General features: G+C 45.3%; 2 protein-coding genes across 5 annotated transcripts in view; both read right to left on the bottom strand.

Annotated features, from left to right (window-relative positions):
* Window positions 1–730, bottom strand: part of RNF216 (ring finger protein 216) — a 77,317-nt gene extending 76,587 nt beyond the window's left edge. The window contains exon 1 of the mRNA XM_050317545.1: window positions 623–730. The gene's annotated coding sequence lies outside the window, so the exon portion shown is untranslated. The remainder of the gene's footprint in view (window positions 1–622) is intronic.
* Window positions 731–1,361: 631 nt separating this feature from the next.
* The window catches only part of SMURF1 (SMAD specific E3 ubiquitin protein ligase 1), a 44,891-nt gene continuing 19,583 nt past the window's right edge, over window positions 1,362–26,669 (bottom strand). Inside the window, exons 2-18 of one of the 4 annotated variants that reach the window (XM_050317547.1) lie at window positions 20,435–20,473; window positions 19,925–20,033; window positions 18,956–19,089; window positions 18,774–18,839; window positions 17,857–17,932; window positions 17,248–17,501; window positions 16,520–16,604; window positions 14,271–14,417; window positions 12,807–13,011; window positions 12,397–12,500; window positions 10,860–10,974; window positions 9,708–9,886; window positions 8,711–8,848; window positions 8,234–8,354; window positions 6,581–6,782; window positions 5,695–5,779; window positions 1,362–5,022 (exon numbers count right to left, since the gene is read on the bottom strand). In XM_050317547.1, coding sequence (XP_050173504.1) covers window positions 4,923–5,022; window positions 5,695–5,779; window positions 6,581–6,782; window positions 8,234–8,354; window positions 8,711–8,848; window positions 9,708–9,886; window positions 10,860–10,974; window positions 12,397–12,500; window positions 12,807–13,011; window positions 14,271–14,417; window positions 16,520–16,604; window positions 17,248–17,501; window positions 17,857–17,932; window positions 18,774–18,839; window positions 18,956–19,089; window positions 19,925–20,033; window positions 20,435–20,473 — 2,159 coding nt within the window. In that variant the 3' untranslated portion in view covers window positions 1,362–4,922. The remainder of the gene's footprint in view (window positions 5,023–5,694; window positions 5,780–6,580; window positions 6,783–8,233; window positions 8,355–8,710; window positions 8,849–9,707; window positions 9,887–10,859; window positions 10,975–12,396; window positions 12,501–12,806; window positions 13,012–14,270; window positions 14,418–16,519; window positions 16,605–17,247; window positions 17,502–17,856; window positions 17,933–18,773; window positions 18,840–18,955; window positions 19,090–19,924; window positions 20,034–20,434; window positions 20,474–26,669) is intronic. The other 3 variants (XM_050317548.1, XM_050317549.1, XM_050317550.1) reach the window with 3 other exon arrangements.

Below are 26,669 nucleotides of genomic sequence, written 5' to 3'. Positions count from 1 at the left end.
GGAGTGTCCCCGATCCCGAGGGAAAGCGGGGGGGGCCGAGGGGGAAGGGGGGGGTGGTGACGGACACGGGGACGAACGGACGGACGGACATGGGAGAGCCGGCTCTGAAGGGAAACAGGGGGAAAACGACCCGTCCCCGAAAATAAGCGAGGGGAAGGACCTGAAGGGACAGACGGGACGGACACCGGGCCCTCAGGGGGGGTGGGGAGGACACCCGGGGCAGGCCCCGGTCGGGGGTCCGGCGAGGCCCTGGAACGTCCCCTCTGTCGCTCGGTCGGCCCGGCGGTGGCACAGCGGCACTGCCGGGCCCCGCGGGGGTGCCGGCGCTCTCCCCACACCGCCGGGGGTGCCGGCGCTCTCCCCACACTCCGGCGGTGCCGGCTCTCTCCCCACACTCCGGCGGTGCCGGCGCTCTCCCCACACTCCCGGGCCCCGCGGGGGTGCCGGCTCTCTCCCCACACTCCGGCGGTGCCGGCGCTCTCCCCACACTCCGGGCCCCGCGGGGTGCCGGCGCTCTCCCCACACCCGGCGGTGCCGGCGCTCTCCCCACACTCCCGGGCCCCGCGGGGGTGCCGGCTCTCTCCCCACACTCCGGCGGTGCCGGCGCTGCCCCCGCACTCACCGGCCCCGCTTCATTTAACCGCCGCTGCCGCCGCTTCCGCCCGGCCCGCGCCACGTGACCGCGCCGCCCCGCACCACAGAGAGGCGCGGACAGAGCGGCGCGGGGGGACGGGCGGCGCGGGCGAGCCCGGAGCGGCCGACCTACCATAGAGACGGCGGGAGGGCCGGCCGAGCCGCGCCACGCCCCCTGGCGGGCGGGAGGTGTGCTCTGGGGGAGGGGCGGGGCCTGAGGGGAAAGGGGCGGGCCGGGGCCGCACGTGTGTCCTGGGGCGGGGGGGCTCGATTTGGGGACAGGGACTTTATTTGGGGTTCTGTGCCGGGAACCCCACGGGGGGCTCTGCTGAAAGGGGGGAACACCAGTCCACAGACTCAGACTCGCACCTGTCCTCCTCCGTTTGCAAAACACCAGTAATTAAAAAAAAACACCAACACAACAGGAAAGCAGAGATTCATCAGCGTTAATGACTTTTTTCCAGCTCTCGTTAAGGGGGAGATCATCATTTCCTTCTGGAAACTGAGGAGTTGGAAAAGTATCAGGACAAATGATAAGGGAAAAAGGTTGAGGCTGGTAAGTAATCAGCTGAAGAAATGAATGAAACAAAGTGTTCTCCCTGCAGGGGAGGACTTTCATCTGGGCAGTCCATACAGATCAGTTAAAACAGTTGCATTTCCATGCTTTACCCACTCTATTCCCATAAATTTAACAAATTTAACAACGCTTAACAAAAGAACCCGTTGGATAGCAAGAGTTTAAAGTTGTGAGTTTATTGCATATGTAACAAAAATGAACATGACCTCCTGGGTCCAGCCTACTATACAATCACTGTTTATTCCAGCTGGTTCCATAACCACATTAAATAGAACTAGTATTTCTTTAAATACTTTGATTTAGACATAAAATGAAACATTAGTGTACAACTTTCACAAAATAAATCTGCAATAAAAACAGTGGGAAGAATAACAAGGATAGCAGCAATACTTAAAACATGACATTACAAAATAATAATAAATTAAAAAAATACATTATAAAGTGGTCGAGGAACAACAACAACAACAACAAAAATTAACAAATTAAAACCAGATCCATACTGTGTTTCTGGGAACTTGCTGTACCACACGGCCCTGAACCTGGGCACCGGCTCCAGAGGGGCCCGGTGGCTGGATCAGTAATTTACGGAATCTGCTGGATTTTGGAACCACCTCGAACTCGAAGTGAGGCCAAACTGCTGAGCGAGCGCCGGTCGCACCGCCCGGAGCCTGGAGCAGCCTTTGTGGAGCGGGGTCTCCTCTGACGTAATGCCCAAGTGAACACTCACACCCATCCGACAGTCTCGTTTCTCCCCGGCTGGAAACACGAGCAGAGTGGGGGTTTTTTCCTACATCCCTGAGCGTAGAGTAAAGGCTGAGGAGCAGGATCAGGGCACGGCAGCTGCTGGGTTTGCCGTGAGGACAGGAACGACAGACACGCTGTACCTCGTATTCCCTTCGGGTCAGATCCAAGAGCACCCGCGCACAAGGTGGGACGTGGAATGACAGAATGGACACCGGACTCGATGTTATTCTTTGGGCAAGTTTGAGAAGTTTACAACCAGTTCAAGTGCTGGCAGACCGAGTGGGAATGGACACACCAATTCAGGCAGCTGAGGTTACCCGAGCCACACAAACTCCTGTTTGCATCCCGTCCTTCCCTGGCCCTGGAACTGGCCACAGGAAGCACAAGCCGTGGCTCCAAACCTCGCTTCTCGCTGCTCCTCCATCCACCCAACCAGCTTTAAGGCCTGCCTCGAACGCACGTACAGGACAGGACAGGGAATGTCGTCGTCATCGTCGCTGAAGTGGCACGAAATTGCAAAGACAACACGATGGGAGAGGTGGTGAAGCTGTTGGAAAGAGAACTGAAATAATCAAAAAGACAGCGCCCCGTTCTCGTCGCCGTCAGCACGGAGGAGGTACCTCGACAAGGGCTTTAAAACACAGCAAAAAAACAGACGGACTTTTCGGAACAACGATCCTTGCCTAATCTTATTTTGTGCATTCAATAAAACACTGACCTAGCAAAGACATTAGGAACTACCGTATGTCAACTGTGTCGCTGACATAAAGCTACTTGACCTACAGATCTCCAAATCAAGGGCCTTTTCCCTTCACCTCGCTTGGTTTGCACTGAGCCAGCTGAGCTGCAGGTAGAGCTTTGTGTGATAGGATTTTTGTTAGGGCTGGCCTTTAGTATCTGGGTTTGGGGTCTTTTTTTTTTTTAAACTCTTTTAGTGACAAATCCACATGAGACTGCATGCAAAGCTTTTGGGCAATAATCCATTTTGCATTTTTTCCTATCTGACTGGTTTATTGCACATTCAAACGTACTGAAAAGATTAAATACACCCTATGAACAGGTCTGGCTTCCAAGCCATTTGGAAAAGCTCGGGCTGTGGGGACTCTGCTACTCCACCTGATGCCACAGCTGCATCTCCTCTCTTCTCTGCAAGAGTTGTGTAGTTCCATTTACGTCCCGACAACCAGAACTGCAGAAACTGGTCCCCAAGTGCCAAAAGATCCCCTACAGAACAAGGGTCTGAACAGGCCTCTCCTGTAGAGTCTTGCAGGATGAGCATCTTGAGCCACCCCCTGCAAATCTCACTGCTTGGTACAATCTCACACCTCCGATGCAACCCTTACTCCCAACAGCAAATCACAAGAATTATGGTCAATGGCAAAAGGAAAACCACAAACAAACAAAACAGAACGATGCCAGGGTTTTGACACGTGTCTACTTTCTGTCCTATCACAGTTTAAAGCTATTATCAAATTCAATTAAAAAAAAAGACAAAATAGAAGTATTCCAGTAGACGTCTCCTAAGAACGATCTCTTACCCACAGCTGAATTTCAATGCACTATTCCATAAACATAACATCTGTTAAATGGTTCAGTAATGAATCTCTCTAAATATCAGGCTTGCCAAAGAAAAAAAAAATCCTATACGAGCAAGTCTGCTTGACTTAGGTTTAGACATGTTTGACAGATAACTGGGTCTCTCTGAAGCCGTGTTATTTGTTAAAATACTGTCTCATCTTGGTGTGCAAAGTGGAAAAAAAATGTTAGTGATTCAGGTATTTGATTTGCTTTTGTTTCCCCCGTGTTAAGAGAACAAACCTTTTAATATTAGTTTCAGATATTTGAAAAAATAGCCTTATATGGCTCTCTGGAGAAATTTTCATCCCTACAGAACTGAAGTCATAAATTCTTCCAATAGCTTTCCACAACACTTCAAATGGACTCACTACATGGTTCCCCTTTCACCTCAACCTCCAAATAAACCTTTCCCAAGGCCAGAAAATTTGCAGCAGAAGTTTGCTCTGTTAACTCGGCTTTTAGTGATTTCCATGTGAGTCTCGGAATTTAAAAGTCAGGCAAACACATCTGGGGTAAAAGAGTGGCACAGAAATCACAGCTTTGGGGCTGAACGGATCTTCACCCTCTGTCTCCTCCTCACAAGGCTTCTCTGCAAGCTACTTACTTCTGAATGAACTATGGAAAGTAATTCTGCAGGAGGAAATTAATTGTTTTCATGTGCAAAACAATCAGATTTCAGCCAGGACAACCAAAAAGACACCACTCAATACCATTTAAGCTGTCTCAGATTCCTTCACTTTTCTCAAGGTGAGCCACAGCTTCCACTGGGAGCTTCCTGCTAAGGCAGAACTTGGATTTCTTTACCTTTCAGTTAAGTGTTCATATGGAGGTATTTTCTGCTAGAAGTTTTTCACTTTTTCAACAGGTGTTTAAAATGTGCAATGCGAATTCTGGTGCCAGTCAGACACTCTGCACCTGCTGGACTCTACAAAGGCTCAAGTTTGATTTAAGACAAAACTAACCAGGTGCACCTACCGGTTGCAAGTTCTCAGCAAATTAAGCTCATTCCTAATTACACTTTGATTCTCCTATTAAAAAAACCCCACAGGTCGCTCACCCTATCACAATATGTGTTACAAATCTAGCAGAATATCCTGTGTAACCAAAGCCAAATGCTGAACTTGGCTGCATTTCGTTTGGGGGGGGGGAGGGATGGAAGAAGAGGGAAGGGGTTATTGTAACAAAGGGGAGAAAACAGAGTTGGGAACCACCAACAAAAGGCCCGACCCCCCACCCCTCATCCACCAGCGGCGGAAGGGAAACAGCCCGATCTCTAAGTTGTCAGAGTTCTGATGCTTCAGACAGCTTAGCAGGAAGTTCACAGCAAGCTTCTTCTAGCTTTTGATTTGGTGGTCCATGAGCTAGCATCTGTTTCCTTTGGTTGCTTTTTTCACTCCACAGCAAACCCACATGTCTCTTCCACAGCTGTCAACAGCTTCTCATAAAGCTTCTCGTATGACTCGTAAGGCGGAATGTCGATCCGGTTAAAGCTGGAGGGGAAATAAGAACACACTGGTGAATCTGAAATATTTATTGGGGGGGGAGGGAAATGCTGGAGCAGCTACATATAGATAGAACTTGTGAAAACTCCAAGAAAGCCTCAGCCACTTCAGTGGCCAAAGGAGACAGGATGAAAAACAACTATTTCTGCAGCAGGAATGTACAGCTTAATAGGGAGGAGGAGGAGGAGAGGAGGCTGATGCAGGAGACTTGCAAATAAAGCAAGACATCAGGCAGGCCTGCTCCCTGCCCTGCCTGCAGACAGCCTGTGCTGCTGCTGAAACCATTTCCTGCCTCTGATGGAGTGAGATTTCCGTGCGAGGGCTCAGGCTGTGCCTACCCTGCACCAACAGCACGAGCTCCTGACGTCTGACAACTCAGCTTTGTAATAGAGAAATAAACTTACAAATGTCTCACTATCCAGAATAATCAGCTCTGGCATAAATGAAAACCAGAGAGAGTAAAGAAGACAAATCAAGGTTTAAGAAAAGAAAATTATTTTGCTGGCTGCAGAGTACAGATATTTCCAAGCTAACAGAGCACACCTGGAGTCATCCGTGTACATCCCATGGCTAATCCATCCCTAGTACAAACAGAGATGACTCCTTTAAATCAAGACAAAGGGAGAGCAAGCACCGCTGTGCAGAGTGTTTCCATCTTACCAAGTGTGGGCTTTTGGAAGGTTGTCTGTGTTTGCATCTATTAAATGGATGGTAAACAGTCTGGGTCCTGCAGCGCCTGTAGAACCTTAGACAGACATTCTAGTTAATGCACTTCAACAAAACATCACTTACACACACAAATTTTGCTGCTTATAAAAAGGCATGAGAGGAAATTACAGTTCCAGCTGCAAACCTAAGTATGTCCCAGGCTAAATCTGCAGAGATATTTGCAGCTGATGACGGGGTGGCAGATGCAGTAGGGCTGCCCAAGACAATCAATTTGCAGGCTGATATTTTGGAAAGCTGCTAAATCTGGTATTAACAACACTGCACCTTCGAGAATGAAAAGACTAAAGTGCAAGAAGGTTTTCCTTGTAAACCAGAACTACGTATTTTAATTTTGAACATCAATTTACTGTCAGCCAACAAATGGAATGTGATCAGGAGACCCCAACAGCCAAGGGCGCTGCCACCTTTTCAATGACAAAACCTGTGATTTACAGAAACTTGCTTTAAAGTCCAACAGTTTATTGCCAAACCAAGAAGGGAGGGCAATTCTCACGTGAAAAAGTCATTCAGTCAGCTCTATATTCCCATGGATATTTGCATGCAATGATTTTAACACCAGTGCACAGAGCTGAAGGACACTGAGGAGCCAGTATTAACACCAGCCAAGGCACTGCACGGTAACAGATTTACCACACCCTGCAGCAGCCCCAGAGCTGCTGACAAATCTGACAAATGTAACCCTGCTCTCAGGCCCTGAAGTTTGCAAGTGCTTGAGTTATCCAGCGTTCCTCTGATACTTTACAAGGGGCCCGTAAATACCACACCGCTTTTATCTCCTTCCCCCACCGCACGTGAACTCGGCCTCCACATCAGTCACCTTGTAAAGCCTTGAAACCTTGAAGTGGGACACGCGTCGACCCCGTCACGAACTGCAGCAGCCTGGCCCTCCTCTCCTCATCAAAGGTTTCCACCGCCTGCCAGAACCACTTCACGATGTTGCTGTCGGCCATGCAGTGCTTTAGGCGGGTGTTGGACTTCCAGTCGTTCAGGTCTATCTTATCCAGCCCTCCTATGATGAGCTGTTGAAAGATTAGAAAGTGCTTTCACCTTGGGAGTCGCTGCAGTTACAAAAACACACATCCAACCACCTCACGTGAAGCCTGGAATTGTTCAGGTGCTTCAAGCAGCTTTTTGGTGCGAGGCAACACTCCAAGCCGGTACAGGACAGGCAGTAAATCTTTCAGTTTAACTGCAATGAATTAGCAGCACTAGAACTTTTCACAAGGAACCAGAGTCAGAGGGCCATGCAAGAGCTGCTTTATTAAATCTGTGCTACCTGAAAGGCACAGCCTCTCTTTATGAGGGTACAGCACGAATCTGGAAGAGGACAAGCCATCTGCTGCCTGACACAGCATCATTGTCCCGATGAAGGATCGTCCTAGAGGTGCCAACAACAGCTATGACAGAATCCTGCTCGGTTTATGGGAACATCTGAGCTGCTTTGTTGTTCCACAACAAACTACAGAAACTTCTCATCTGTTTTCTGACGCCGTCTGTGAGAGGCTCTGACACAGACCAGACATACCACCTCAATCTCTTTTCCTGATAATACCAGGCTGCAAAAAAACCCCCCAAAATCTAACCACCTCCCAAGCAATCAAAATAAAAGGCACAGAGAAAACTTCATCCCTCCAAACAAAACGTGTCATATTCTAAATTTCCCATACTATTCCATACTGAGGATCACATTTCTGAGAGCTGCCATTTGGCAGCTGCCTTGTTGTGCCACCAAGGCAGCACCCACTTACACCTGTGCACATTATGAGGACAGTTGTGACTGCTCTGACGTGGACAGTGTTGAAATATTTAATGGATTTCTAATCTGCCTTTTCAAGCAAATGGAATGCAGTAACTTTGTAGGATTAATCAAAATGAATGACTGGCTAGCACAAAGCTCCAATACCACAAATGCTTGCTATTCCACAGGTTGCCTTTTTTTTTTTAAAAAAAGGCAAACCCAAAGAAAACTTGCTGTAACAGGTATTTAAGAGCCTTCTGCACCTCAGGATTTAACAATAAGACAAATTATTTTCTTTTGTGTATGCTCTACCCTTCTGTTTTAGTCCCTGTAAACCCTGTCCTGTGTGCATATAGAAACAGCCATGCATGAAAAGTTACTGGACAAAGCAAGTTCTAGGGTAGGTAACATGTCAGGTCTTGCCAGCAATTCCTCAAACTTGAAGTGCTCCCTCCCTGCTCAGACCACCTGCCTCGAGCATTAGTCCTTGCACAGACACCATGGGGTATTTGCCTCTCCCTGTTTAAGTAGCCCTCTCAATAATATTAATCCAAAGAATGTCTAAAATAAACCACAGAGGGTCTGGTTAAACAAATGCCCTGCTTTCTGGTATGTAAATTGGAATAAGTTCTGTGGGTTTTCTTGTCCTTGGTTGCTTTGGCTTTTTCTAATCAGGGCTTGATTGCGGATCAAACAAATTACAAAACAATACTCCATGTGGATAAAACATACCTCGAGTTCCTTCTGGTCGAAAGGCTTAAGGAGATGTTGAGGAATAAGTTCATTAAAACCTTTCTGCAGAGCCAGGAACTGTGCCTCTATTCCCCTCATAAACCGCCAGTTCACGTACAACCTGTGGGGAGGGGGAAGAAAAAGTCAGGGATGATGAGCTGGATGGGACTGGGATATTTGTAGCAGAGCTGGGAAAAGGTCATTTTACAGAGGAACCTGTTTTAATACAGTTTGTGTTATGAAAGAAGTGCTTATCAGTTCCTCACACCATCAACAGAAAAACCAGTGTACACTTCACAGCTTCGTCCTCCCAGCTATTACAATAGTGCATTGTGTGAAAACATTCGTGTCATTTATGACTCAGGTATTTCCACCCAAAATACTTGTTTCACTGGTCTCACTATATACAAAAAAAATTAATCTGTTTACTGCCCCCTTTCCACTGCACTGGCAGGATATCCTTCTGTTCTGCAATACCTGACATATTCTTTCTTGTTCTCTTCTGTCACTGGAATATTCCTGCCATTTGGTTTGAGCTCGTGCTGTAAAATCCTCCCAAAAGCGTTGTGTTCCACACAGAACGTATGGTCCAGGACGGGCGTGATGTCATTCTCCCTGGCAACGGACAGACAGAGAGTAAACTTACTATTTCTGATATTTTGGTAACTCTCAGGGGTGATGCTGCCAGTTATTTAAACACTTAGGTGATCTTCAAGCTAAACCTACTAACTACCCACCTGCATTTCACCCACTAGAGGAATATTGCCACAATCACCTATTTCTGTATAGTTTAGAGCATGCTGAAGAGCCTGATCAGACATGGGACATCCATCTAACTCTAGGAAAACTCAGGATAATGAACAAAAACAGATATATCCCCCCTCTACCCCCCCATTTACATACACCCAGCAGGATCTGCTCTGCTGTCACACAGTGTGGAGCATGGAAGAGATCACGTGCCGTGAACTCAACACCATCAGTGACTTAAAACACAAAAGTCAAACAGCATTTAGGAAAAGAAACTGAGGGAATGCAAAGCAGTGCTGAAGAGCCCCAAAGCTACACTGAATGTTGGATTTTGTTCTGAGTTGTAACTGTACAGAAGCCTGAATTACTTCCATTTCTTTTAATTTTAATCAAAGTTGGTTTTCTTCTGAAGGCGGTGGTACTTCCCCTCAGAGCTCTGCCCCAAGTCTGGATTTTGCTATTGTGATATTCTACCACACCCATGCAGTATTTAATTATTAATGAAGTATGTACTTCACTGCAAGGAGAGTGAACACAGTTTGCAATGAGAGCTTTTCCTCAAGTATCTTGAGCTTTCTGACACAGAAGCAGCAGTTTAATGATTTTGCACAGATCTCCACCATTACAGTTTTTTGCAAGTACTTTCTGTAAAGTGTTACCTCACTATTGCCAACTTACTCTACCCCATTTTCTCCACAGTGAGACTGCTGACAAAGGCAGTACTTACAAGATCCAGACTAAGCTTTTGTGTAGTTCTGGGTCGACAGACTCCAGGTCGGAGAGCTGGATGGGCTTCCCCAGGAGCTGCTTGTAAAAGGGCACGGTGAACCCCCCGTTGATGTAGTGTCCATGGAACACAGCCAGACCCATTATCCGCCCCACAAAGTGGAAATAAGACAAATGGTCCTGCAGGGAGAGAGAGAGAGAGGAAAGGGAGTCAGGCTTTGGGAAGACACTGACATCTTGTGGCTCCACCTGTGCCCTCGGTGGAACATTCAGGATATCCTGCAACCCTCCGGGCAAGAGGAGACAATGTTTTCCCTCATGACACAACCGAAACCAAAGCCTTTAATTATTAAATACCTCAAACAAGTCTCTGTGCATTAGTTAATTAATAAATTGGATTCAAGTCCTCCAGACCTCTCAAAGGGCAAAACTTGGAAAAAGAAAACCCCTGTAAAACCCCCAGAATGCAAGAAGATATGACAATTCCAAACAAATTAGGTAATTTTTGGTTTAACCATCAAAATATATTGGCCCTTGAGGAAGCAGGCCATGTGCTTGTTTCTTTCATTCCTTTCATGTTCCTTTTAAACTGACTCTTGAAAACTGAGGTGTAAGTCCTATGGTTGACATTCTTCCAATCTCATCTTCCAGTGCAAATGTCAGGAAATGTCATGTCAGGAAGAATTCCCTGTACTAATACAGAACTGCTGCTCCTTTTAGGGTCTGCATCAATATAAATCCTCCAGTAAGAAACAAAGCAAGCACAGGAGTGCAGTGAGAAAGGGCAAGTGAGGGATACATCCCTAAAAGTCACGGGGTGGGCACTGCTGGGAGTGCAATGCTGCGTGCACAGCCAGCTGCTCAGGGTGAAGATGGATTTCATCTGTGTCTTGTCTTCTCAGAATCACTGTGCATCCCAATCAGTACTGGGGAGCCTCAAAGAAATCAGGTACTTATCAAAGGACACCTCCTCTATCATGTTTTTAATCTCTGAACAAAGCCCCTCTGCTCCATACCACCTCAGTATAAAACATGAACACCACCTTATTCTGCCTCACCCTCCAGTTTAGACTCTTCTCGTGGAAGAACATCTATAAAACACCACAGGGGACATCTGTTAAAGCAGGAATGTCACTCAGAAATTACTACTTACAGGATTGATAGAAGAGTCTGGATTGATTTGCAGCATGTAAATATTATCTGTGGAGTACTGGAAGAGTCCATAATAGGGATTCAACATTTCATGGCACAGTAAATACAACCACTCTCTGCCCCAAAAAAAAAAAAAAAAAATTTAGAAGGGTGCAACTTAAGTTTCAGATAACACAATTATTGTGAATTATCAGTTGTGAAAGGCTTATTTCAAAGTCACATCATTTTGTGCTGCCCCCCATTTGCAGACCAAAAAAAAGGTAAGATTAAAAACCCACAGTGTCCTGTTCCACTCACAGGCAGACTTGGTTTAGTTTAGAAGCACTGAAGGGATTATGATCAATTAGAGAAGGTACAACAAGCTGTCAGACAATGCCATCAACTAATTGAGTCCAAACAACACAGGCTTCCAAAAAAATCCTGACTGTGTGCAGAGTTCAGCTATTTGCAGCCTGCAAGATCTGCTCCTCTGCAACCTGTACAGGATAAAGAAGTATTCCAAAATTCTGCTGTTCAGAATCAGTTCAATCACTGGTGATCCTTAGAAAAGCTGTTTTTCCCTCCAGCTTGGTGACCAGAGAATCTCTGCTTTCAGCAGAGGCCAGAAGGGACGGAGACCAAACGCAGTAAGAGGAGGGGTTGGGTAAATCCTCTCAGTAACACACAAGGACCAGAATGGAACTAAAGCCATTTCTGACCTCCCAGCTCACCCTGACAAACACCCCTTTGTTGTTAAATTTGGGCACTCATCCCAGGTCCAAAATATTCTGAGAGACATATCAATTTTAATGCTTGGAAGTGGAGCTGTACTGATCTGAAAGAGTCAGTTGCAACTAATGGGCAATTATGAAAGACATCAGGGCAACAGGATGTCAACACTGGAGACACCTCGGGTAAGGCAGCTCAGAATGTTCCAGCTTCTTCCCTTTGTCCAGGGATTGATTACTGAAAGACACCCAAGTGGGCAATGCAGCCTTTGTGGATTTGAGGAATTTCTCAGTGAATTTACACAAAGCACCTGAGCCACCACAAAGGTGAGCGTTTCACTGATGCTACAATCAGCTCCAGAACCTCAGATCTGAGGCAACCCACAGGGAATTATTGTTATTTTTAAGAGGGAGGCAAGTCCTTGCTAAAATTCCAGCCTTTGTTTGGGATTAGTTCATCTCCACTGCTGCTCCAACGGATCAGAGGGCTCTCCTGAATGTTCCCTGGAAATCAGAAAGGTGTGTTTAACAAAACTGTTCCTGTGACCCGGATCTGACTTCAGAGTCTGGACACCTCCTGAGAGACCTCACAGCCTGAGCTGATCACACTTTCCAGTTCCACGACTTTAAGTGGGACAACTATTAAATCACAAACTTGCACTTCTCCAGTCTACCTATGGATACAAAGCTGCAACCTCTGCCTGTAAAATACACCATAAATAACTTACACACACCATTAACAGAAAACTCTGAAGGGAATGGTATCAGCCACAGGGAACTTAAAGGACAATTTTACAGTTAATAAGTGTCAGACAAACCCCTGATTCTCACCTTGCTACTCCTCCATAGTCCAGGCCTTCCTCTCCTCGGAATTTCACCATGAGCCTCTTTTTCAAGTCCTTTGGCCTCATCTTCATTATCTGACGGTAGGACTCCTGAGGGGGTATTTGTACAATCAGATACTCTATTTCCTCGCTGTAATTAAGTCTATTAAGATTTCTGTAACACTGCAATTAAAATTTCTGCATTTCTGTAATACACAGATTGTTACTCAACAACAGAAGACACGATTGTGTGCGAGTGCCAACCCGAAGCAAATTCCAATGACAACTCTTTGTACCACGTGGGGAGTGGGATTCACTCTCTCTCTCTCATGAGCAAACTCTGCTATAACCAGCAATCAGCTTTACTCAGTTCTGGAGTGACAAAACCTGCTGTTGGTAGTAAAGCAAACAAAATACCTCAAATATTTCCTCTCTGGATACTTCAATCCGACAGTGACCAGCCTGAGGCTGCTGAAGGGAGAGCTCATGTCTAAGGACTTTCAACTTTTGTACCAAGTCTCTCTCGTATCTCTGTGCAGGCAACTCCTCCCCCTCTTCCAGGGACCCCTCATTTGGAGCTGGCAAAGGCTGCTGGCTGGGCTCTTTCAGCTGGCATTGATGGCTTTGAAAGAAAAGGAAAATGTTTATTCAGGACGCATAACAGTAAGGGATATGTAAAACAACGATGGGAGAACTGATTAGGCTTCTCTAAGAGGAACCTGGAGTGTGTATTCAGGTGAATTTTTTAATTTTCTGATTTTTTTTTTAAATTAAGTAACTTGTGTAGCATCATTACCCAACATTCAGGGATGTAAGGAACATGGGTGTTTAAAATGAAGAGTTTCAGCATTTTGGAGCTCCATTTTTATATGGCAAACACACACTGTGGAAGGTTGTGGAGCATGATCACTGAATGCTGACTAAATTTGTGTGGCATTCTCCCATATGGAGACAACTTTCAAGGGTGTAACACGAAAAGAGATCTCTAATGGAACAAACAACAGCTTTATAAATGGAACTGTCTAACAACTGCAGCTAATTTTATTCCAGCTCCATGCAAAATGAGGCTGGGGATTCCAACACAGTAAAAATACTGCATCTATGGGTGTCAAAAGAGAAAGCTGTGCTCGTCCCAAATAGCTGCAGCTTCATACATTCAACTATCCTCATCCATCAGTGCTTTATTTGGGTTGGGAAGCGATTATTTTTCGGATACAGAGATTTCCCCAGCTGGCTTCAAGCACAGGCAACTCAGATCCAGGCAAAGTCTGATCTTGGGCACAAGCAGCACTGCCAGGCTGCCTGCAGGGTCAGTTCCACAACAGTTCAGCTGCCTTTGCACGATGCAGAGCTTGATCTTCCTAAATCCTGCTAAACCCCCACTGGCTGTGCACACAGCACCAGTTGACCACACTCCAGCTGGCTTTATATTCCTGCTGTCTGGAGCTCCAGGGAACACAGAGCCAGGCCAGGTCCAGCTAGAACTGCTCATCCAGACAGGCAGTGATGGGGAAGCCCTGGCAGACCCTCGACCCCACACCCCAGCAATTCCAGGGCTGTGCATTTGCTCCAGCACTGCTTGGGGAAATTTTGTCAAACCAGCTTGAAGAGGTTAGTGTTGTGCCAAAGTAAGCAAGGCCTCCCTTAAACCTGAGGACTGTACTCTGAGCAGAGTAAAAACCTTTCTGCAGAGCCTCTGCAAAAAACTGAGGACCAGTGCTCAGACCCTGAGTACAGCACTGGTTGCATCTGTTCAGCAGCATCATTATCATTCAGGTTTTCAGCCCCACATGACTCTCCAACTGTAGCTAAAACTGGACAAAAATTCAAGGTTTAAGAATCCACACTTGACATGAGTTACTTATCAGGCAAGACCCTTACTTCATGATGTGATGTAGTCGTGGATCTGTGAACTGTGTGGTTCTGTTGTTGTGATCTACAAAATATATTCTTCCTGAAACTGTACTTCTGACTTCCCAGCCTGGGGGCAGAGGTCCCAGTTCATCACAATTCACACTGTTAAGGTCTCTACAGAGAAAAGAAACAACATGTTAATGCACATCTGAAGTTAAGATGAAACCACTTTACACAGAGAGGGCAAGAGGAGTGAATTCAGTGCTCAGGGACTGAGGCCATGGAAGTCTTGGGAAGGACAGAACATATTTAGGTGCTGACAGGGATTCTGAGGGCTGTAAAGGGAGGCTGTAAAAAGACTTTTTTTTTTTCCATAGCAAAAGTTTCACAGAAAAATTCCCATTAACACTAATGAGATCCATGTGCAGAAAACCAGTAACAATTAAACCAAGGCCTCTGCACCAACCAAAGTCTCCAAATACCCCTTAGAGGATAAGGCAGCCAAATACTAAGGTCACTTAAAAAAATAAACCTCCCCTGTTAAATTAGACGTAAGAAGAGCCCTGAATCCTAACTATTGGACTCACAAATCATTTAGAGTAAGGCTTTACCAACACATTCACCCCTTTCACTCTAAATAAATTTCAGGTATCGCTTCAGGTAGTGTTTGAACTCAGTTATGTAGGATGTATTTACACCTAAGAAATTGAAAATTAAGGCTCCAGCCCCCTAAGAGAGGAAAACACAAGTAGTGGCAAGAAAAGGGAGGAAGGAAACCCGAGGATTATTTTTAGGCACCAACACTATTGTTAAGTAAAGCATTCTCCAGACAGCTGGCATGGATTCAGGATTGAAGGCACCACTTAATGTATTTCCTTACCTAAATCTAAACCTGCAACTTCTGCATAAATGAATCAACTGAGAGGCTCTAGAAAGGCAGGAATGCTCTGCACACCAGAGGTTCCTCGGTGTCACAGGGAGTATGAGCCAAGGGGACACACAGGCAGACAGACGAGGCCTTGTTGGGCTCCTTAAAGAAGATTATGGTTGGAACCATTTGCTGGGATCAGCTGTGCATCTGAAAGTGCTGCAGAGATCTGACTGCAGCAAGGTTTAACCCACGTCTCTGCTGGATGCCAAGGCTGGGTTTTTGCACCACAAAAGCTGTAGAAGGAGTCACCTTTAACTAAAATAAGTGTGAGCTGTGACTCACAAGACACTGCTGTGTCCACTTATGTGGCTGGTCCTGGAACCCTGGCTCTGGGACTGGGGCAGAGAAGCAGCAGAACCTCTCATTAGGCTGATCAGCATCACTTGAGGAAGAGACAAGGCTTTGGGCACACAAGCCTGACACGAGTGACACAAATGAACAAGCACTGGCATTTCTTCTTCCAACAATACCAAGCTAATCTAACATCAGCTATTTTCTGCCTCTCTCTCTCAGCTTTATTTTTCATTTCCTTCCATACACTGTGCTTTTATCAACACTTCTGCCTGCACTACTTTATATCATTTCTCTAATATCCTGTATCACACTCCTGCATTATACAGGCAGTGCAGCAGCTGAGAGTTACAAACTTCATGTTTCACTCTTGAGTCTGGTGTGCAGGTGGTCCCTGAAACAGCCCAGATCCAGAGCTCCTCCAGGAAGAGCACCAGACCTTGCTTACAAAGACCTGGATTAACTGCAGGTTAAGGTTTAAAGAGGCTTTGCTAAATTAATCATGTGAAGGATTCAATTTTCTTGCTGCAAATCACTGGCCTAAAGCATCAAAAAACCCTCAACTCCATTTCAAGTTTAAATATAACAATCTCTGCTTCAGTTACACATAACTGAGCAATAATAAAGCAAGAGCTGCAAGTTCAATACTCAAGAGATAATTATTTTAAGGAAGTAGTCAGTTTTTTCTTCAATTTGCAGTCAAAAGTGTTTTCATACACAAAAGTAAGTAAGATTCAGAGATTTGCAGCTTCACCAAAAACCACAGTCACATCGACATTTTAGGAAGAATTTTTCAAACAGAAATTCCTGAAGGGCTACATATTCTCCCCCTTTTGTTTTACATAATTCACAAGTAAATAATTCTTTCTTTCAAAAACAGTAATCCTTAATGTTTGGTGAAAACGGAATTAGGAAGATCCAAAATTATTCTTCTGCTGGGAGGTCCCCCTTTAAAGTCAGACAGGCCATTTCATAGATCTTTGCTCTTAAAGATCCAGCATCCTGTCACACCTCCCTCCCAAAAACCCCTGACTTTTTAACTATAAATACATACCTTGGTATCCTTGGGTCATGCCATGTGCTAACTCCAGTCTGTGTGTGCAAAAAATAAACCTGTCCCTGTACCGTTGTTCTTTGCTCTATTAAAAAAAAAAAAAAAGGAAGAAAGATTATTCTAAATAACAAATGAATAAACAGTTTCAAGCCATTAAAATATTTTGTTTGTCAGATCTAGGAGAAAGCACTGGAGCCATCCCCCCCGATCTCTGGCAGAATGGACTGGTTTGTCCTTCTAAAATTTGCTCTGGCTACACATTTCAAGATTCTTTTGAAACTCACCAACATGTTTCAGTCGGTATTTTTATTTTTAGATTTTGAGACAACCCAAACCCCCAAACCAGATTTCTTTACTCCTAGATTTGCTGGGCTCTTTTCCGAGATTTAGATTCTCCTTAATCCCATCCTCCCTAATCTCCTCTACTACTGCCTGCTTTGTTGCTTTTATATTTTTCCTGATCTCTCCTCAAACGTGGGCTCTAAACCCACACAACACACGGAGGGGGAAGAAAAAAAAATAGCGCGTTACCGCTCTGGTTTGAAGAGCCCTTTACATTCCCTCTCCCCGGATACACAGCCAAGATTAGCAGTGAATCCACACCACAACCTCGCGTTTAATTCACCCCCAACCCCTCGGTGTACCCCGACCATCAGCCAAGCCCAGACTCCCATCTGCACCGCTCAGCCCCTTTCCCAAGGCTCAGCCCAGCTGTGGGACGCTCGTACCGTAGCCCTCGGGCAGCTCTGGCGATTGGTGCCCGTGGGGCCGGTTCTGGGGGGTCTGGGCGTGCGCTCGGAGGTCGGGGGTGCGGAGCCGCTGCGCCTGCAGCCGCTGCTCCTGGCTGGGGGACTCCCCAAAGCGGCAGCCGCCTCCTCCGGCCGCTCCCGTCGTGTCCGTGTAGGGCGCCGGCTCCTCCAGGAAGCAGCTCAGCGGCCTCCCCGGCCCGGAGTCTTCATAGACCGTTCTGAAAATGGGGAAACTTCGAGAGTTTCCATCACGAGAGAAGTGAATGCAGAAATAGCTGTTCCCTCCCTCCCCATTGCTTCAAGCACTGTGGCTTTTAGCCCAATTTATGTCCCTTTCTTAATGTTTTAATCCCCAAATTTCTCAGGGAAGTGCCACAAGCACTGGTAACAAAAAAACATAAATCCCACCCAGTTAAGCTTATTTTCTTCAAGTAATTATCCAGCTATAACCTCACTTTCTGCATAGTTGTTGGCAGATAGTGGATTCATATTCCCAGGCACACTGATATTTAATATTTCTAATGTTAATTATAGTCTCTCCACATATAAACCATTTTTCTAATTAAGTGTAAAGTAAACAATCCTTACCCTTCATTCTCCAAAAGCCCTCTGCAGTCTACTACAGAACCTCCTGTGCCTATTCTGTCCCGTGTCTGTAAACTGACTGAAATTAAAAAAACACAAACTCAGGTTAATAAAAAAACAACTGCATCTTAAAAACAACAAAAAGCTACACAATCCACATTTATACAGGGGAAAATATTAAGGAAAGCTCCCTCCTACATAGGAGAGCACATCACTTACCAGAACTCCTTCTCTAATCTTAAAGCATTATTGATTTTTTTAAAAAGGAGAAGAGGAACCAGAAGCTCATCCCCTCAAAACTCGAGTTTATTTCTATAAATATCAAACATGTCAAGTTCTACATCTGGGTTTCATGAGGATCCAGAAAGGGAAGCTGGAAAAAAACTGTTCACCACTAGATGTCATCATTAGGGTGAGAATTCGGGGTTTGCCAAATACATTTATGTATCACTGAAAAGCTTGGCTTGGGTGGGGGTAGAAAACGTGGGGGGAAATGGCTGTAAAACTAACGCTGCCTTGCTGAAATTTGGAAATGGGTTACAGGAGTCAAAGGTATTACACCAGAAATCTATAAAATTTCTCTTAGCTCCTCCAGATCCTTTTTTCCACCTAAGGTTCCCTCTGCCTGTCACCTCGGCCAAAGGTATGAGTTTCACAGTGGCATTTACCCTCCCAGAGCTGCTGCTGAAGCCTTGTCAGACTCATTCCCTTTTTTTAACACTGTTTCCCACCATCAACTGAGAGGCAACAAACTCCTGCATAGGAGTACAACGAAAATTCCCAGGTTATGCAATTTAATCCCATTGAAATCACAAGAAGCACCACGGAAAAGGCACAGAAGCGACGACAGAGGTTTGCTTTTTTAACACAACCTTTGGGGATTTCCCAAGGGGGTGGAGCGTGGCTGAGACCATCCTTACCCACTATTTGGCCTCGGACAGCATCGGTGTCCGTGGGGTTGAGTTTGCATAGATCCAAACGCTGGTCTGCAAAGGAGAATGGGAGAGATCAGCCCTGGCAAGGGGGGGGTGGGGACACTATTCCCTACTCAGAGACAGGGCACGGAGGGTTCTTGATCACCCCAGGTAGGAATTGCTCTTACATCCAGTATCTTTTAGCCTGCTGATGGCATTGGAGAGGAGTCGGACACACCCCAGGAAGCCAGCTCCCTGTTTCTTATGGATTTTTTTATGGTTCCATACACTGATGGTTATGGAATCCGTTTTCCCAACGTATCTAGAAAAACACATATTAAAAGAGTAATTTTAGAAATAACAAGCTCTTTTTACTCCACAGAATCGACGCTGTAATTGGTACAAATTCTGACACATTTTGGTACATCAGTCACGGCTCTTTATTATAAATACACAAGTGCTTACGCCCCAAATGCTGTTATTAATGAATTACTGCACAACGATTTCACACAGCATGGGAAATTGATATTGCTGCAGCATGAATTTAACTACAGCCAGCCTCATTAAAAACTAAACAACAAGTCAATTAACAGACAAAACTTTGGAATTTATGGTTCTAATAATCTGAAGGAAATAAATCATTACAACAAGGACAGTCTCTTGTAAAAAGCTGGATGGCACCGCTCCAGCAGAGCTCACTCCAAGCACTTGTGCTGTACCTGACACACAAATATTTCTGAATTCAAACAACAAAAAGCAAAGTACCAATCCTTTACTAACAGGTGATTTCTTGCTGAAACAAATCAGTACTCTGAAAAGGCAGGGTTAGATGGGATATTAAGAATAAATTCTCCCCTGTGAGGGTGGGCAGGCCCTGGCACAGGTTGCCCAGAGAAGCTGTGGCTGCCCCATCCCTGGAAGTGTCCAAGGCCAGGTTGGGTGGGGCGTGGAGCAATTTGGGATAGCAGAACGTGTCCCTGCCCATGGCAGGGGATGGAATGGGATGAGCTTTAAGGTCCCTTCCAACACAAACCGCTCTGGGATTCTATGACATGTGAACAACTCTGGCTAATGTGAAATAAATGTGCAGTGCCAACCCTTGCGCTCCCGAGAAATCTCTGGAATATTGTTCACTTATGACCTTACAACCAACTCACAGATCGTAATGCTGGTTCCATTTGGGGTCCAACGTGTTCTTCACAGTGTCAGTGGAATGGCACTGACCCGACCCATCCACAACTATTTTTGCAAATGGGTCAGGAAGTCCTGTGGAAGGGAAAAGGTGCTATTAAACACAGCCCTTTGTTCTGGTTCTTCCCAGACAATGCCAGCATGAGCTTCTGCTCCCCCCTCCAAGAAAGGGAAGCTGCCATTACCCTAAAACTATTTGAGTTAACCCTGTCTTCGGGATGGATGCTCTTGGTACCCCCAATGCAGAGCTGTGAGCAGCAGGCTGACTGTGGCATCATCAGAATTTGGGAGCCCTCAGCCTTTTCACCCCTAAATTCTACACAACCTACAACTCAGAGTAAGATGCACTCAGGTAGTAGTGCGGTGCTCCTGTAAGAAGGGAACCACAGAGCAAATGACACACCACAGCCATGCACCATCGACAAACAAATCTGATTAAGCCAGAGCAGAAAGTTACACAATTAGGACATACTTACTGAAGAAATCTTTCTTTGCAAGATTCTTGGCACATAATACTGCAAAACAAAACAGCAGATAAAGAAATGTTAAGACCGTAAAACAAAGCTTTCTGGTAATCACATCAGTTCAAATAATACCTGATCATAATTCATAAAACCCACCTAAATATTAAATGTGAGCATTGTTTTCTTTATCTGTGATTGGAACGTGGATTTACATAAAAATTCCTTTGCTGCTGCAGTTCTATTGTTACAACACACAGAAGATTTAATGAATGTCCCTTTGCATTAAAACCTCCTAATTTTCTATACTTTATGCTTACACAAATGCTAAACCAGATTTTTGTTGTTGTTTCAGAATCCACCCAGTTTAGAACAAGGATTACACGGTTTCTGAGCTAAGGAAATTGAATTCCCACGTCCTGGCATTGCTGGAAGAGACCTCTCTCTGCTAAGTCCCATCAAATGCAGTGCAACCTCCTGCTCCTTGCACGCCAAAGGGACAGGACACACGGTGAAACAAGACATGGGAGGAATCCTGCAACAGCAAAAGCAATCTGTAAACACAGCAAGGTCTGGGGGTCAGTATGACAGGACCTCACTCAGGAGAAAAATAAACATCCTGGCAAAAAAAAAAGAAACACAAAAACCCCTGCATCAAGAAGTTTTCCTTCCAAAGAGCCGCAAATGAGACACTGATTCCCTCTCTCCAATTCTACTCACCAGCACGGTGGTTTAAGGAAGAATTAGCTCAGGAAACTCACATCAATCTCCATTTCTACCAGGTCTATCACCAGCTACAAGGCTAATTTTGCTTTTCCATAAGGGCTGCTCAGTACGATCTCAGCAACCCGAGCTGTTTGGCATCCATTAAAAACAACTCCAGAGCCAAAGAGGAAAATATTAGAGCTTTAACTTATCTCAAACTGGGATCCAAGGGAGGAAGGTAACCATAAAAACCCTAATTACTCTTTCCTCCAGTGGGGAAAAGAGATCTTTCAGGATGAGAATGAAGGCTCAGAAGATACTCAGTTCCTCCTGTATAGGCTATTCCTCCCTCTCATCTGCATCTTCCCTTGTTCCTGATTTACCCTCAGCCTCACTGTAATTCTACACTGTGGAGAAGGAAGGTGTAAAGGAACAAATACTTTAATTATTTATTTTTTTAAATATACTTCTACTAGAATTCCACCTCTCAGTACTCCCTACCCAACACAGCCAGCAGAATAAAAACTGCCCTCACCTCACGTGTCAAGCAAACAGACCAAAGAAATCCACTATTTAACCCAGGAGCTCATGGGAAAAAAAATACACAAATCCTCCGTCTTAGCAATAATTAAAGCAGCCACACAGGAAACTATTTTTAGAATGGATTAAAAATTACTTATTTCTTACACTGGCAAACTGTATAATCAGAGAAAGCTTCTCTTGTGGTTTTTTTTTGGTGGTGTTTTTTTTTGGTTGGTTTTTTTGGTGTTTAAACAACTGACCAAAAAAGAAAAATCTGCAGGACTCTGGCAATTCAACGGGAAACAAAACAGGATTACAGAACCACCATCCACTGCTCCGTGGAAGCACGACAGAGCAACCTTTAACTTCCTCTTCCTGTTGTGAGCCCTTCAGAGGGAAAAATACCCCAAACCTAGGGACTAAGTACAGGTAAAGTCAGAACTTTTGTGTGCTACCACCAGCCAAAAGGAATTTTAAAGTTCCTGTGAGAGATTTTTAAAACCCAATAACTCCTTTCAATTCGCCATGCCCAATTTTAAGAATAATTTATTGAGCTGGAGGAGTCTGACAACTGTAACTCTGTGCACATGGTCTGTCTATATAATTATTACCTTTATTCTATCTTTCAGGTGTGCTATCTAGAGCTAAACAGCAACATGAATTTCTAAAGCTCTTATTGAAGAATTATGCTTTTCATTTAACTCTTTTCCCTCTGCCACAGCCTTTCAGTCTGCAGCAGATGAGCTCAGCTGCCAATTTTCCACTCGCAGCCTGCGAAACCCTCAATTTTCGGTTGCAAAAAATCATTACCCTTTCTTGTAAGAAAAATATTGGCACAGCAGCTAATGGCTGAAATAAACCTTTATGGAGCAATCTCCAGGATCAGCCTGCCTGAGATGGACCATTGGCTCTGTTCCACTATTTGCATATTAAACCCACTCGAGCAAAAAATATTTTCGAGAGCTCTATCACTTAAAAGGCAGAGATTTCTAAATTCCGGTAAAGAAACAGGTGACAAGGGTCAGCAGAGGGAGACTTGGATGCGAAACCATGCCAGCAGTGGAGCAGACAGCCCCTCCCTGCTCTGCAAAGATGGGAATGTGCCAGATTTGCCTCTTAAACTCGTCCTCTCCAAGAGGAGGGACCTGTCGGCTGCTACTTGGAGCCTGAAATCCATGAACTCGGGTAAGTTTAGCTACAAGGGCTTCAAAAGTTATTAATTTTATCCCTGGTTCAGAGGTGGTTTAGGAGAATGGGATGGATCCTTAACTGGAAACCAGGTGCCCTTTGCCCAGGCCTTGCCCAAACCCCGTCTTTGCCCGTTTCCCAAAGTGCTTTTTCTTTTGCTTTTTCTTTCTTTCAAACAAGGAAAGTTTCAGGCTTGTCAGCAGGAAGGACCTCCCTGCATTTGTTGCAATATTACAAAAGGCACTAATTCCCCTGACTTGGGCATTTACATTTTGCCTCCTCAAAGTCAACCGACTTGTTTGAGCCTGACACAGGATTTGTTTATGCTCCTCTCTGGATTGCTGCACAGAACTGCACAACTCCTCCTTTCAATACAGCAGATCCCCAACACCACCGAAACAATGTCTGTACATCTAGATTAGAATATTTATAAAGGGATGGGAATGTTTTTTTAAAGCACCTGACATTACTGAGATAATTTCAAAGGCCAAATTAGCCAGCTGGGTGAAGTATTAGTGTGAAAGCATATTTGGCAGGAGGTGAAGGAAGGACGAGCCTTAGACAAAGTCAGTATCCACCCTGGGGACGTAACTTGAGCGAGCTGAGAGGTTCCTCTGCCAGCCCCTGGTTGTCCACCCTGCTTCCAAACAGAAGTGAATCATCTGCTGTGGTTCAGGAGGTGCCGCAGGAGCAGGACGGGTGTAGTGAGGAGAGCCCAGAGTGGCACCACGGTCTGAACAAGCCAGCTGAGAATTGCATCAGAAAGCTGCTGCTTCACCATCCCTGCAGCAGGAGCAGCACTTGAGGAAGGAGGCACAGTCTGGGTGAGGACAGACCCAGCCTAGAAAATCAAAGCCTTGGTGTGCAAGTTCTCCTCCTGAGTTGTCAGCGCTCAAGGGATGGATGTTGGTCTGTGAGAGAGTCCTCACATCACTGACTCTGCATCAGCACTGCATTTATTCACACACAACACAGAACACCTCAGTCTGGAAGGGACCCATAAGCATCACCAAGTGCAGCTCCCATCCCAGAGCACTCTGCTAAGATGCTACAACCACTTCCAGCTGCCCAGTGTACAAACGAGGCAGTTGTGTTTTGAGACCTGGGGGAGGAAAAGTAAAATAAATAAGGTAAGAGATGAAAATACTCCATAGGTCCCAGCCCGTACCAATGCAAAACAGCAGGCAAATCTGCACCTGGGCCTGCATTCATGCCCACTTTGCAAGTTAAAGGGACGAGCCTCCTTAGTCAAATGAAGGACCTTTACATGTGGATATGATCTGAGCTACCCCGGCCTTCAATTTAGTACCTGGGTTAATTGTGGAGACAAGACAAACCAGCACTATGTCCATATCTCCCTCAGGAAAGGTGTGGGGGGGAAGGTTATAGCGAAAGATCCTGGCAAATGCACCTTTCAGCCACCTCTGGCCTTCCCCTGGATATTCCTGGTTAATAATTTATGCTTGCACAAACAGGCAGCCAGATTCCAGGATACAATGGTTTTACTTTCTGACAGAAGATAAACACAGGCCAGCAGGCTGATGACACAGAGAGGACTTCACTTAGTATTTCCTTCTGTGTAGACCATCTTCAATCACAGAGATATGCAGCATAATCATTACAAGCATCACAGGTTGGTGGGTTAAGATAGAAGAACAATGAGGCTTTGGAAGAGAAAGCAATAAAAGATCTTGACATAAAATGAAACTAAAGTTACTGCATACTCGTGAAAATGAAAAAGGCCACGAAGCAAGTCAAATTTTATGCATCCAAGTCAAGGAAACATCTCAGAGTCTGCCCAGCTTTTGACTTGTGAAGTTGGTAGCCTGTCCTGGAGGTAGAGTTGCTTCAGCTCCACTGTCCAACAGCAGGACACCAGCTCACAGCAAAGATCCCACCGTTCTGAAAAACAGTTTTTGGAAGGCTGCATGGCAAAAATAATGTGCCTGAAGTGGGGAAAAAAAGCCTCCAAAAAAAGAAGAAAAAACCAAACATCAGCTATTCACCACAAGCTGCTCCAATGCCCCAAAGCTCATGGGCCAACAATTAAAATCTTCGCTGAATCTATTCTGTGAAATCATGTCTCATCCAAGCAATTCCGTGTATTTTGTGGAAAATACTCTGAATACCACGAGCCACCCCTTCTGAACCGCCTTTAGGAGAGGCTCTGCTTATCCTTCAGTCCCTGCACACAACCTCAGACGAGACCTCTCTGCAGATGAACGGCTGGGTTCAGTTCTACTGCCAGGCAACCCTGGCACCAGAAACGTGGAGGTTTTACGTGTCTGCTCTTCCTGAGGGTGACAAGCATTTATGTGTGGCAGGGCACAAAAAAGTGGGGGTTTATGGGAATGATGGCTGAAGGCAGCAAGTGTGTAAAAAATGCAGCTTCTTTACAGCTCCCACCTCCCTGAACTGAAATGCACCGCTTTATTCACCAACTGCAGTTTAAATTGTCACCGCAAAGGCCAAGCTTTCTATTCTAGTCCCTTTTTTTTTTTTGTTTGCTTTAGGAATACTTTTGGTCTTTCTCTTTGCCTGCTGGAGACTGAAATGCAGGAATCCACAGACGGTTTTAACTTCTCAGTGACCGAACCCCGACCCGCTGCAGCGCCTGCGAGCACAGAGATAAACAAACCCCCAGCCAAATAAACCAATGAGCTGGATGGAGCTAATTTCATCCTGCCATGTACCCTGAGTGGCCTTCACTAATGATCTCAGCATCACGGTGCCAACGAGATTTGCAACCTGAGACGTGAGCCCAGCAGAAAAACCTCCAAGACCCCCTCTGACGTCAGGCCCCGCATTCATGCCCTGACATTGGAAGGCTCGCCCTGAACTCGTGTTAAACCAGACCTTGACTACCAGATTAAAGCAGCGCTTCGTTACAAACCCCTCAGCTCTCAAAGAGTTGCTGGAGTTGATACATGAAGCCTTTTTGTGGCCCTTTTGTGTAGGCTGCAGTAAAAATCAAAGCCTCTTTTCAAGGCACGGTCTCCTCGTGGGTTGGAACTTGGCTTTCCGCAGCCAGTTGCAAACACCAGACAACTTTGAAGAGATCTTCAAAAAACCACACACCCAGAAAAGCCATTTTTATTAGTCCATTAACATGTCATTAAAGTATCTACTTAGCCAGGAATCAAAATTCCATCCTACCTAAGCAGAAACTAGTCACGAATGAGAGGCAGCTCTCGCAGTGCAAACAAAACCAAGTTGACAAAACACAAGAGGGTTTCATCTCCAGGATTCCTAGGAATTACTCAAACTGAAAAATTCTCCTGGGCACTGACCAACCATAAGTCTTCATGTCCACGCCACCAAGGGCTGATTTAGCTCTCAGGAACATAAATCATTGAAAAATCCAGCACGGGACTATTGGAAGAACAGCTCATGAAATTCCCAGTTAACTGAGACTGCAACACAACACAAGTATAGCAAGTTTAAGAATGTAAAACTTGGAGAAACACTTTATAGAGTTACAGAATCAGCTGAAGAACTTTGCAGGGATAAAAGAGGGAGATCAACAGGAAGCTGAATTAATACTGATGTACAGAATCAGAGAAAGGTGCACAAATCAGAGGTGGAAATGAGCTAATCAATTATCCCTCATACCAACTCTTCTTTCTCTTCTTCTCCCTCTGCTCACCCATAACAAATGCCTGAGATAAAGGTTACCTCTCAGATTAAATCTTTCATTAAATCCCAGCTATTGCATCCGTTTCCTTATGACTTTGCTACACCCTCCTGTAATCCAGGCCCAGAACCTTGTCATCTGCTCCACAGTTCCCTGTTTCCTAGATAGGCATAAACTCCAAATATCCCCGAGCGCCTGAGT

The sequence above is a fragment of the Myiozetetes cayanensis genome, unplaced genomic scaffold (assembly GCF_022539395.1).
Source record: "Myiozetetes cayanensis isolate MyiCay16 unplaced genomic scaffold, myiCay2020 scf20-37, whole genome shotgun sequence".
Taxonomy (NCBI): domain Eukaryota; kingdom Metazoa; phylum Chordata; class Aves; order Passeriformes; family Tyrannidae; genus Myiozetetes; species Myiozetetes cayanensis.
Note: the sequence above shows the minus strand (reverse complement) of the source record. Positions and strands in the feature narration are given on the sequence as shown.